The 12,423-nt window shown below is 30.9% G+C and overlaps 1 protein-coding gene across 1 annotated transcript; it reads right to left on the reverse strand.

The window, feature by feature from the left end:
• Positions 1-4,138: 4,138 nt before the first annotated feature.
• Positions 4,139-5,482, reverse strand: LOC148929941 (protein BIG GRAIN 1-like B). Its single transcript, XM_089067737.1, has one exon. It carries the CDS (start codon positions 5,381-5,383, stop codon positions 4,349-4,351), a length of 1,035 nt encoding a protein of 344 aa, XP_088923863.1. The 5' UTR covers positions 5,384-5,482; the 3' UTR covers positions 4,139-4,348.
• Positions 5,483-12,423: the final 6,941 nt, after the last annotated feature.

Below are 12,423 nucleotides of genomic sequence, written 5' to 3' on the forward strand. Positions count from 1 at the left end.
TGTATAACAAATAAATTTAGTGATACAAGGTCTTAATAATTATAAAATAGATTTAGAAAAAATATAGGAAAAGTTGCAAAAGCCGTTTAATGGATTAGGTGACAAAATGGACGTTGTTAACAATGGAGATGAAACAATTTTGGCGGATATTTCGATCTAAGCATCATTCAAATACTACCTCGGTCCCCCAAATTTTAACACAATTTACCATTTCGGTCCGTCCCTGAAAATTTGACACACTTCACTTTTACCATTTTTGGTAGTGGACCTCATATTCCACTAACTCATTCCTACTCACATATTATTGTAAAACTAATACTTTAAAAATAGGACCCACACCTACTAACTTTTTCAACTCACTTTCCATTACGTTTCTTAAAACCCGTACCAGGTCAAAGTGTGTTAAAATTTGAAGGATGTAGTAATCTATCGGCGATTCTACAAGTTTTTTAATCCAAAATTTATCACAATTTCTTTAAAATAATTAAACCTAGATTTACAATAATACCTGTCACGTGAACCGGGCTAATTCGGCTTAGGCCCAATAGAATTAGATTTAATCTTTTTTATACAAATTAATAAAAATAAAAATATTTAAAATAACTTTTGTACTAGTAAAATTGAAGGTCATAAGTTTATAAAAGCACATTTAAATAGCTTATAGGTTAGCTTGTCTAAATTATGGGTTATCTATAAATTTCATGGGCTATGCTCATAACTCAAATCCCATTGAGTAGTTGTTTTGTTTGCTATGAAGGGCCCAATAATAAATTTTTCTAAAAGGAATAAAATAAATTTTCTTGATGTACATTTTGAGGAATAGTAAGTAATATATGAAAATGATTAAAATATTAAAATAACCGTGGCCCTAGGGGTGGCAAATCGTGCGTGTCGGGTCGTTATCGTGTCGACACGATAACGACACGAACACGATAACAACAAACACGAACACGACCCGTTAAGAAAACCTCAAACACGAACACGAACACGACCCGCTACCCTCAGACACGAACCCGACACGGACACGACACGAACCCATTAACGACACGAACCGTTTCGGGTCAACACGACACGAACCCATTAATGACACGAAAATAAGTATTGAAAAATAAAAATAATAAGAATAATAATATTAAAATATTATGTGTTAATAAGAATAATAATATTAAAATATTATGTGTTAACGGATAACACGAACACGACACGAACACGCATTGTTAACGGATAACACGAACCCGACACGAACACGACACGAAATTTTCGTGTCCTTAATGGGTCGACCCGATAAGGACACGAACACGATAAGTTCTGACCCAAACCCATTAATTTCGTGCCGGTTCGTGTCGTGTTATCGTGTCGTGTCAAAAATTACCAGTCCCTACGTGGCCCTATGTCTTATTAATGGACATTTAAGATACAATTTCTTGAATTTCTAACTATTTAGCTGTTTTAGGTCCATCAATTATGTCGATATTAATTGCTTTAGATAATTACTACCATGATTTTCGCTCTCATTTTCCCAAAATTTATGTGAAATCTGACATCTATTATTAAGCTATTTATTGTCTTCGACTATTCTCTATCCATCTACTAGTATTAGATTTTTGTCACGACATTCTTAATTTTTACAGAAGTGTGAGAATTGAAAAATGGAACTTAAGTGAAAGAAAGCTGTTGGCCGGTCAAACTGATTTTTAAAATTATTTAATTGGTGAAATTGTGATTATTATATTTAAATATGAATTCTGTCAATACTTTATGTAGTACTACTATAAGTAACTTAAAATAATTGCGAAAAAGGAAAAATAAATTTCCATAAACGCAAGCTCAATTTTATAGTTAAGGTTGCTTTATTTGGACTGCATATTAGTAAATTTTGGGTTGAAATTTGAGCAACAAATGGTCCCATAACTTTCTTTCGATGTGTATATAACTATATAAGGCCATTACTGCAGCTAAGGGCAGTTGAGGTTGAGCGGTCGGCCAACATCACTGTCGGGTATTAAAAATTATATGATATTCAAGTTGAAGTCGATCTCACAAGTTTCATTTTCTGAATTCGCTTCCAAGCTGTTGGTAGTGACCTAAATTAGAAATTTGACACTGATTCATTGTAAAAAAACTAATTTACTACTTGACTTATGGAGAAAGAAAAAGAAGTACCATGCCAAGTCAAACTATTATGATCCCATTCAATTTTCCTTTAATTATTTCTTCTACAATATTGTACAAAAAGGTGGACTCCTACTCGAACGAACTTATCTCAACTCCAATCCAATAAATAAATTTGTGTACCCTATATATGTAGCAGTGGGCACAAAAAATTATTTTTGTAGAAGCGGTATATTCAAAATTTTGAGAAATTTTTTGTATATTTCCATTGTGACAATAAATACTTTTAGCAAACTATTCACAAAAATTAAATTAAAAAAATTAATGAGTTTTTATTTTTTTTGTAGAGGCTTAAGTTTGATAATTTGTAATTTTATCCATATCTACTCCATATCTAAATGAAAATTATCCAAATTTACTACTCCATATATGATTTAGTTTAAAATTAAATTTCTTAATTTACAGGAAACATTTTTTAAAAACTGAAACAAATTTTGTATAGGCAAGTATCCCCTGCTATGTACTCAGAGACTGTGCTAAATATACAGACACATCAAAATTTATTTTATAATAAAAAATTAATATTTTTTTATAATTTTTTATTATAATTTAAATATAAAATGATAGAATAAATAGAACAACATCTATGCTATCAGTCATTGCATGGGATCAAACCAAATTTTGTATCCATTTTTGGAGGCTGGAGCCCAGAAATCACTAAAATCCATGCAAATGGATCTCATGATCAATTCTATATACCGTAGTGTTAGATTAGACAGCAATTAAATGCTGCAAGGTTTAGATAATAAAATTGACAAGACATATCAGATTTCATAGGAATTAAAATTGTAAGTACTGAAAAGGTTAATAAATTGTAATGTAGCATTTCATTCTCTACCTAACTCTATGGAAATAAATATATTGTACCATAATAAATATACTTAAATTATATTGTACTATAAAAATTACTAGTATAAATTATACAAAGTGGACCTTATATACGAGTTACTAATTTGATCCATTATCTCATTTATGTATAAAATGATGTGTTTTGGTAATACTCAAATCGACTTTACATTAATTTAAGAAGTAAATAATACTAATAAAAGTATTCATTTTAATTAAACGTACTAAAAGGCATCTATACACGGATAGAATAATTATAAAAAAAATGTTCATAATTTAGAGGTATTATATTTTAAAACCTTACAAATTGAGTAATTTAAAATACAATAAGTCTATGCAATCAAATTTTGTACAACCAAAAATTGGTTTATTTGAGAGAAAAAGTAATTTATATATACATTTAATTAAAAAGTATAGACATACATATAGTATAGGGAACGTGCATAATATTATGGTAGTTGGGTATAATTTTTAATTTTTTTTTGAACCATAAAATGTAATTAATGCATACTATAATTGAAATTTGAAAAATAATAGAGAAATAATTCAAATATAAAAATAAAAAATTGAAAATGAGGCCAAAGACTAATAAATTGTTTTTAATTTGTTCACTAACTATATTTATTATTTTAATATTTAATTAACACATAAAATAACTAATATAATCTTGTTTTAATTGTACAAAATTTTGTTGTTTACCATTACTCTTTAAAATAACTATCAACCCTTTAATTAACCAATAGGAAACTTTATTTGAATTAAAGATATTGATACTATTATCTAAAAAGGAGGAAGAGAAAAACAGTTCAAACAAGTGGCACTTTACTTTGCCTCTCCTTGGGATCTGTTTAACATAACAATCTGATAAAGCAACAAAAATTCCTCCAAACATTATTACTATAAAAATTCAACAAAATAAAAAACATCAAAACAAAAAAATTAAAGTTAAAGATGTCCACTTTTCCCTATTCCCATGGTTTAGATTTGTCTTTCCCTTTACCATCACCACATTACATTTTTTTTTCTTCTTTTTTTTCTTCTTTTTTTTCCTTTATCAAAATATGTCACTCTCCTACCAACTTGGGATCTAAACCACACCCCATTCTTTACTTTTTCAGTGTTTGTCTCAATTCCAAATCCTGTTTTTTTCCACTAAAATTACATCATCAAATTCCATAAATCGAAAAGTAACATATAGTAACATCTTCAATATGGTATGATCAAAAAGCATAAGTTAAAAAGACAATGTACAATCTAAGTCCTAACTCCTAAAATTTAAAAAAAAAAAAAAAAATTAAAAACATCACCGAATCTTATTCGATCCCTAAAATCACCGAAGCAAACGACTAGCAATAGCGCAATTCTTATCAAAACGAGTCGTCTCGTACACCGGTAGCTCCTCGGTATACCTATTGCTCCCGAAAAAAGCTAGGTGGTCGAGCTCGAACAAGTCAGAGCTCGAGTCACTAAAACAGTCCTCTTCGTCGTCGTACTCCTCCACGTTACGAAAAACACCACCCCTTTTAGTACTATTTTGTTTTTCCGCGACGATCTCAACCTTCTTGTTCAACCCGGCCTTGGGCAGCGGGGGCCGCCCCAACCGGCCCGAGTCCCCACTATACCCACCCTTGTGCCCACGTGGCCGTAAATCTTCGGGCTCAATTTTTCTCACCGCCCTCCGCTCCTCCTCCCTGGCCTTCTCCTTCACCCGAGGCGAATACTTGTTCAAGAACGCCCTCGAGAACGACGAGGCCGACGAGCACTTCCTGCCGTCGTCCCGAGATTCGAGATTCCTCGATTTCTTCCCATTGGCATTGCTAAAAAGCGAATTAATAAAGCTAGTGAGCCTCCCACCGGGAGAAATCGGCTGCTTCGCCTTCTTCAAATTAGCGTACATCCTCAGCGCCCTCGATTTCGACTTGATCAAATCGGCCTCGGCCGGTCCGGTCTGAACGTCATCAAATTTGAACCGGCCCGAATCGGACCGGTTTCCGGTCCGAACCGGTTTTGGCCTTAACCGGCCGGTCGAACCGAAAAACTCTGTGTCGGAGGAGGAGAGCGTTCCGGAGCTGTCGGAAGACGATGACGTGGAGCTGAAGAATACGACGTCGTCGTGGACCGGTTTATTAGCCGGTTTGGTTTCGGTTTCTTGATGCCTTTTCCTCTCTTTTTCCATCCATTTTTCGACGGAAAATGTCGTTCGAAAGCTCCCGGTTGAATCGTAGCCGTTGATTTCTTCCGCATTTCCGTCGATTGAACGGTAGATTTCGTCGAGGAGAGTGGAGGAGAATGAGGGCTGAGTTTTGTTGTCTCTTCTTCTTGATTTTTGGCTTTGATCTCTACTTAGTTTTTCTCGAGCATACATTTTGGTTTTTGATGCTATTGCTTAGGAGAGAAAAGGATTAAAGGAAAAGCAAATATGAAGAGAGAGAGAGAGAGAGCTTGATGATGAAGATGAATTGGAGAGAATGGAAGAAGGGAGAGATGAGTATAAAGGGGACATTTCCAGCTTGGAATTTTGAATTTTGAATTTATTTTTGAATTTTTCACACTTTCCTTTTCGGAAGAAATTTATTGATTTTATGAAATTAATATGGGAAGTGGCGGAAATGGGAAAATATTTAATTAATAGGTTGAATTCCTTGGGTAAATTAGTCACCAAAATGAGGGAGGGGAGTGATGATATTGCGGTGTAACATTGATTTCAATTAATTTGGATTAATTTGGGGGAGAGAATGTTATTTACGTAGCTTTTATTTTACATGAAAGGGAATAATCTAATGCCTTTAAAATAAAGTTAAGGTTGATTTGTATTTGCATCAAATTGTTGATTAAAGTAGAAAAAATTTAGATCAATCATATATACACTTCTTTTGTAAAAGATGAGGAATTTGCATTCACACCTTTGTGAGCACACTTTTTCTTTTTATTCTGATTAGATAAAAATTGTTGATTTAACAAAGAATATTGATAAATATACGTAGTAGTAGTAGTAGTAGTATGAATTTTGCTATGTAACGGTTCAATAATACAAGATTATTTAACAAATATAGTGTTTTGCTATATATGAATTTTGACCTATTATTTCACTTTTAGTATTTAAGATTATAGAAATATTATGTATTTATAATTGGGTACTCGATATAGAAGCAAGTAGTCAATGCATCATCCCTAATTAAAAACAAATAAATTGGTTACTATTACTAGTATATCACAGCATCATTACTACATTTATTTCATGCAGTCAATTCCTTTCCCCCAATTAAAAACAAATTAAAAAGGATACCATATATCCCAGCATCACCAAACATATGGTTGTAACATTGGCCCTACTCGTCATCATTGAGTACTAATTTTTTAAATGTCATAGTACTATTAACATATTTTTTATTTATTATTAACTTATAATTAAACTAAATTATGAATAAACAAAAAATACATAATTTATATAATATCATATTCATTAAGGGGATCAAAGCGCACTCATTTGAATATTAAATTTTAATAGAAAAAAAAAACTAAAATATAGAGAGAATTTGAATGAGGAACATAATTTTAAGTGTGTAATTTACAATATTATTGCAAATTAAAATAATCTCAAAATTAGCCGTTGGGAGTAAAATAGACCAACTAAAAAGAAATTACACGCGGCACGCGACGATTGTCATAGACGTGCACGAGCCCGAGCACGAGCACAACAGTGTTGATGCTCTTACCACTACTATATAGTTCAAAACATTTAATTTTAGTGCATGGGGTTCTTATCTCTTTTTGGATTTACAAGCAAAAACTGTTCGGTTTTAACTGCAAACAATAAATTGTATTTGTATTTTATCCTTTAAAGTTTTAGGAGGTTTGGTGAAACAAGTTGGACTCATCTTTATCCCTACTCAATTAACACACCTAATTTATTTAATTATATAATGTACTTAATTGCATGTTCTACTATTAGATAATTTAATTTGTAACGCGTTGAATAATTTTTCCTACCAAACTGATTATTATTCGTTATCAATAAAACTGCACACGGCCAGAAAAAAATATTCTATAGTTGGTTCTATTTTATTGCTAATTATGAAAATACTTAATGGATTTTTTGGGTTGTTATTTAATAATTTAAAAGATGCAGCAGTTTGAATATCTCATTTTATTATAAAATTGTAAAATTCGTGATTTTACTGCCAATTTTTAAAATTGTGTCCACGAATTTAACCAAAATTTAAAATTTTCTAAAAAATCAGCCAAACAAATAAATAGTGAATTATTGATTTCCACTATTCAAACTGAATATTTCTCACCATTAAACCATCATATCTGAATTTATTAAAACTCAACGCATTGGCTAAAAAAGGTAAATATTGATGTTCAAATTTTCACAGCATGGCAGAGGAGCCTATAAATGGGATAAATTTAAACTAGGTCAATTAAATCGGTCAAAGATTATGTACAATTTACAAAAAGTAAATCATAAGAGCACATTTATTATCATTGCAACGTCATTAAATTTTTACTTTTGGGTTAAAATTTAAATTGTAAATCATACTGTACTTAGTAAGTTTGGGATTACGAGCCATCAAATAATTTAAAAATACAATAAAATACTAATTAATAATATACTAATACTTTAAAATATGATTCATTAATATTTTATTTTTGTGTATTTTCTTCCAGTTGGTTCCATATTGTTTGGTGATATCAAGAGTTTGCTCACCAGTCGCGATCAAGGCAGCATGGACAAAAATCTAAGAATAATATAAATGTCTATTAATTTCATTTTAATTAGATTTTTCATGCAAGAAGTCAAATGTTTTTTATTAACGAATATACCATTTATAAAACACCAACCTACACGAAAAATACGTAGTGAGCGATAAAGAAACAAAATTCAGAGTCGACAACAATTGAAAAGACAAAATTAAATAAATAATTTCCCTAATCACTGGTCAACGATGGGGCCGCCGACCCCACCTCTATCTGTCGTATGCGCAATTCAAGCATACAATAACGACCTAACACACACGTTATCGTCGCAATCTCAAGTGAGAAACATGAGGGCATGGAGGTGTGTGGAAACACAAACATCATTAAACTTAAACACAAACAAGAAAGTGAAATATTTGAGTTAATTAATTAAAATCAGAAAATGGGGCATTTTGGTTCGTGGATTGCCAGATATTTGCCTCCATAATCCTTACCAAGATCACATGCTTTTTCCTCTTTTTTTTTTGGGATAGGTTAATGCACATTAATTTATTTAATTTTGGATGTTATATTATGTACAAAGGATATGTTTTTTTGAGGCAACATCACTTTCTAAGCAGAGACCTCTGCGTTTTGGTCGATATGTTGGGGTTTTGTTGATTGAGAATCTGATTTATTTGTTTTTTTATACATTTGTAAGTAGCAAAGTATGATTTTTTAAGAAGATTTTGCATTCAAAAAGCTTCTAATCGATCTCATTCGATCGTCCTTTTCTTTAGCTACTTATATTTAGTAAAAGTGTGTTTTGGGTAGCTAGAACTGGGGCTTATTAAAGCATTGTTTTTACTTTTAATCTGTTGTTAATAGAGATAATAGTCATTTATATTATGAAATTTGGTCAAATTTTAGTATGTCTCATGACCTTTGAAATTGAAATATTAAATTACAAAGTTTAGATTTTCGCAATTGTCTCATGACTCTCATCCATACATAAAATATAGTCTTTTAATAATTTTCAGAAGACGTGTTTTTTTTTTAATATGTAATTTTTATGGGCATTCCTTAATTTCTTACTCCCTCCGTCCCACAAAGATTGTCCCATTTTGACTGGGCACGGATTTTAAGAAATGTAATGAAAAGTGAGTTGAAAAAATTAGTGAAATGTGGGTCCTACTTTTATATATTAGTTTTATAATAAAATGTGAGTAAGAATGAGTTAGTGGAATATGAGGTCTACTACTAAAAATAATAAAAAGTGAAATGAGACAAACTTTGTGGGATGAACCGAAATGGAAAAATGGGACAACCTTTGTGGGACGAAGGGAGTATTTCTTTTCTTATTTTATTACAATATTGTCATTTTTAACATCACTAAAATATGTCTATGGATGGAAAAATTAAGAAAAAAATTGAAACTATGGTTTAATATTTCAATTAAAAAAAATCTTTAAACAAGCCAGAATTTAACTAAAATTCATAATTAAATGACTATTATCTTTTGGTAATTTTGTTAAATTGTTCAGAGTCATCTTTAGCACTCACTAAAATAATACAAATGAAGACCAAATTATCAGGAGTTGGAGGATTAGGAGACAATGAAATTAGAGAAAGAAATCAAGAACAAAAGATTTGTTTTAAGTATTAAATATATTATTGGTATCTCAATTAAAATATTTAAATATCCCAATTGAAGATGGAATCCAAGTTATAATAAGTTAAATAACAATCCTTTTTGGGATCAATACAAAGATCATGGGGTATGGCTTTGTCACACATTAAGTATGCAAATAGTACTCTTTAGTCTTTACTCTTTGACTATTGACTAATAAACCTTACCTTAATTGACTAATTTTACCATCCCACTATACATCACTTTAATTTCTTTTTCCTTTGAATATAAAATACTCGTTTATTAGACATATGGGCCATATTGTGTTTCTTCTTCCACTCAAACTTTTTCTTTCTCTTTGACCAACTTCGAAATTTGGCATAATTGGAATTATATATTCTTGATTTAGTAGTTCATTGCACAAATGATTGAATTGCACTATCTTTTTTAGGACTCTCATTTTGAGAAAATAATAGTAAAAAAGAAACAAATATGAACTTTTGTGTGATTTTACCGTTGTAGTTTTGCTAGGAACCTCTTGCATGACGTACAAATTTCAACTTCTCAGTTAATTATTTTTATTTTTATATGGAAACTCTTCACTTGCTCAATTTTCCAATTGATCAAAACAATAAATAAAATTAACCCACAATACATTTTATCTTGTCTCATGAAATTTTCATAATATTTTTCTTTGATGAGTGGACTCTATTCTCTCTAATTTTAAAAATTTTCCTTTCCGATTAATATTAAATTCTCAAATCCAGGACCAGGAACAAGCGAACAAAGCCACCAATAATAATAACAATAAAAAATGCACAAAATTAATACCTCGGTCAAAAAGGGAGCAACACAGATGCTAACAAAAGACAAAAATCAACTAACAAACAACTAAAAATGTACAACGATAAAAGGCCTCGACTATCTCCTTTAGCAAATATATCGAACTCACAACTACATACTCCTTCTGTTCCATAGTAATAGAGTCATTTTGCCATTTCGGTACGTTCCATAGTAATAGAGTCATTTCTCTTTTTAGTAAATGTCAACACATTTTGCACACATATTTATTCTCTCTTACTTTTTTCTCTCTTCATTTCTCTACCTTTTTCATTTTTCACTTTATTCTCCCTTTACTTAACTCATCTAACACAATTTTTCTTAATCTCCGTGCCGAAAAGAAAGGACTCCATTACTATGGAACAGAGGGAGTATATTTGAACAATTAAAGACGACCTATGTTACTACACTAGTTGTCAGTTTTCGAACAATTAAATAAGACCTATGTTACGCCAACCGACGTCGTTTTTCGAGGGGGTTGAGGTTGCCTTATTAGAAGGGTTGTGTACTATTCAGGCGTGGATAAGAAACAGAGACAGTGTCACTATCGTTACTCTTTGTACATGTGTTTTGAGTATTTAAAAGATTGGTTGGTTTGGATATATACAAATATATATATCGAATTACGTGAAGTGTGGAGATCCCAATGACCAAACTAAATTGTTGGGGGACCATTCCACTATTATAATTTCTCCAATAATAAAAATATTTACCCACTAGAATAAAAGTGACATACTACTAATTAAGAACTTATTATAATTATAGACGGATTCCACTATTACATATATTTATTCAAAAAAATAATCCAACACACACATGTATAGTATAAAATTAAATTGATAGACGGATTTTGCTGTTGTGTATTTATTGTTGCATTAATTAATTAATAGTACTAACAATTACAGTGAGCACTGACTACCTATTTTTGTTCTTATATGTACAGTTCTTATCCTCCATAAATTAATATTTGTATTATTTTTAAAAGTAAATGGAGTACTATATTGAACCCTATTTATTCTCATAAAAAAAAATCCTTCTTGTTGTCAATGCGATTAGAACCATTTTTTTTATCTTTGATTTTAAAAAGTATGATAAATGCATGAATAAATACCCAAATTTAAAACTCAGCATTATTGAACGACTGATTTGTTTTGATTTTGTAACCAATCAAGATTATGAGGCTGGCATGGCTTGATACAACTTACTTATATTGCATTATCACACAGGGACGGATGTAATGTATAGTGAGAAGGGGCAATTGCCCTAGCTCAACTTTCCATTCCATTGACATGTATACATATAGATATAATTTATTATAATGTTCTAACACTAATTTTCCCCCTTCATTAAAAGAAAAAGAAAGTCACTTGCCCCTTCTTCTAAATATTCATGCCACTTTTTCACTATAATAAAATATTTCTTTTCCCTTTCCCCAAATTAAAGTACACAAAGTCTTATAAAATAGAGAAAGACCTAATTTGTCTTTATATTTGTTTATTTATATATTAATATATTATATTTTGGTATATTTTTATATTTGTTTATTTATATATTAATATTTTTACCCCTCCTACTATAATTTTCTGGATCCGTCCCTGTTAACAGACAACAACCATAACGATGACCGCGATCTATCTAGACAACGAAACAATGTCGTATTATATTAAATTAAATAATTTTATTCTCCAAACTCTTTTCTATCTTATCTCCCGTTTTCTCCGTTTACACCTTTTTTCCTTAGTATAAATCATAAAGTATTTAATTTAGGTTAATGTGACGATCTTTCGCTGCAGTCTGCATACAACATGGCATCGTTAAAAAATGTTGCGTAAGTAAGTCCACAGATTATATCATGGCTGAAATCTTATTGGTTCGATCAAATTAAATTAATACTCCTTCTGTCCGCGAATAGGAGTCCCATTTTTCTATTTTAGTCAGTCCGTGAATAGGAGTCCCATTTTTCTATTTTAGTCCGTCCGTGAATAGGAGTCCTGGTTCACTTTTACCATAAATGGTAATAGGATCCCACCTTCCACTAACTTATTCCACTCACATTTTATTTAAAACTAATATATACAAGTAGGACCCTATTCCACTAACTTTTTTCCACCCACTTTTCTTAACATTTCATAAAACCCGTACCACCAACAAATGGAACTCCTAATGATGAATGGAGGGAGTATCAATACTAAGGTTCTTATTCATTTTCATTGCTCAAATTCTTGAATTATTTAGAGAGAAAAAAAAATGGTTCA

The sequence above is a fragment of the Salvia hispanica genome, chromosome 3 (genome assembly GCF_029641045.1).
Source record: "Salvia hispanica isolate PSC_SH4W2 chromosome 3, Shi_PSC_v1, whole genome shotgun sequence".
Lineage (NCBI taxonomy): Eukaryota > Viridiplantae > Streptophyta > Magnoliopsida > Lamiales > Lamiaceae > Salvia > Salvia hispanica.

Excerpts from the sequence above, each read along its gene's own strand:
- LOC148929941 (XM_089067737.1), bottom strand. The coding sequence starts at position 5,383 with ATGTATGCTCGAGAAAAACTAAGTAGAGATCAAAGCCAAAAATCAAGA.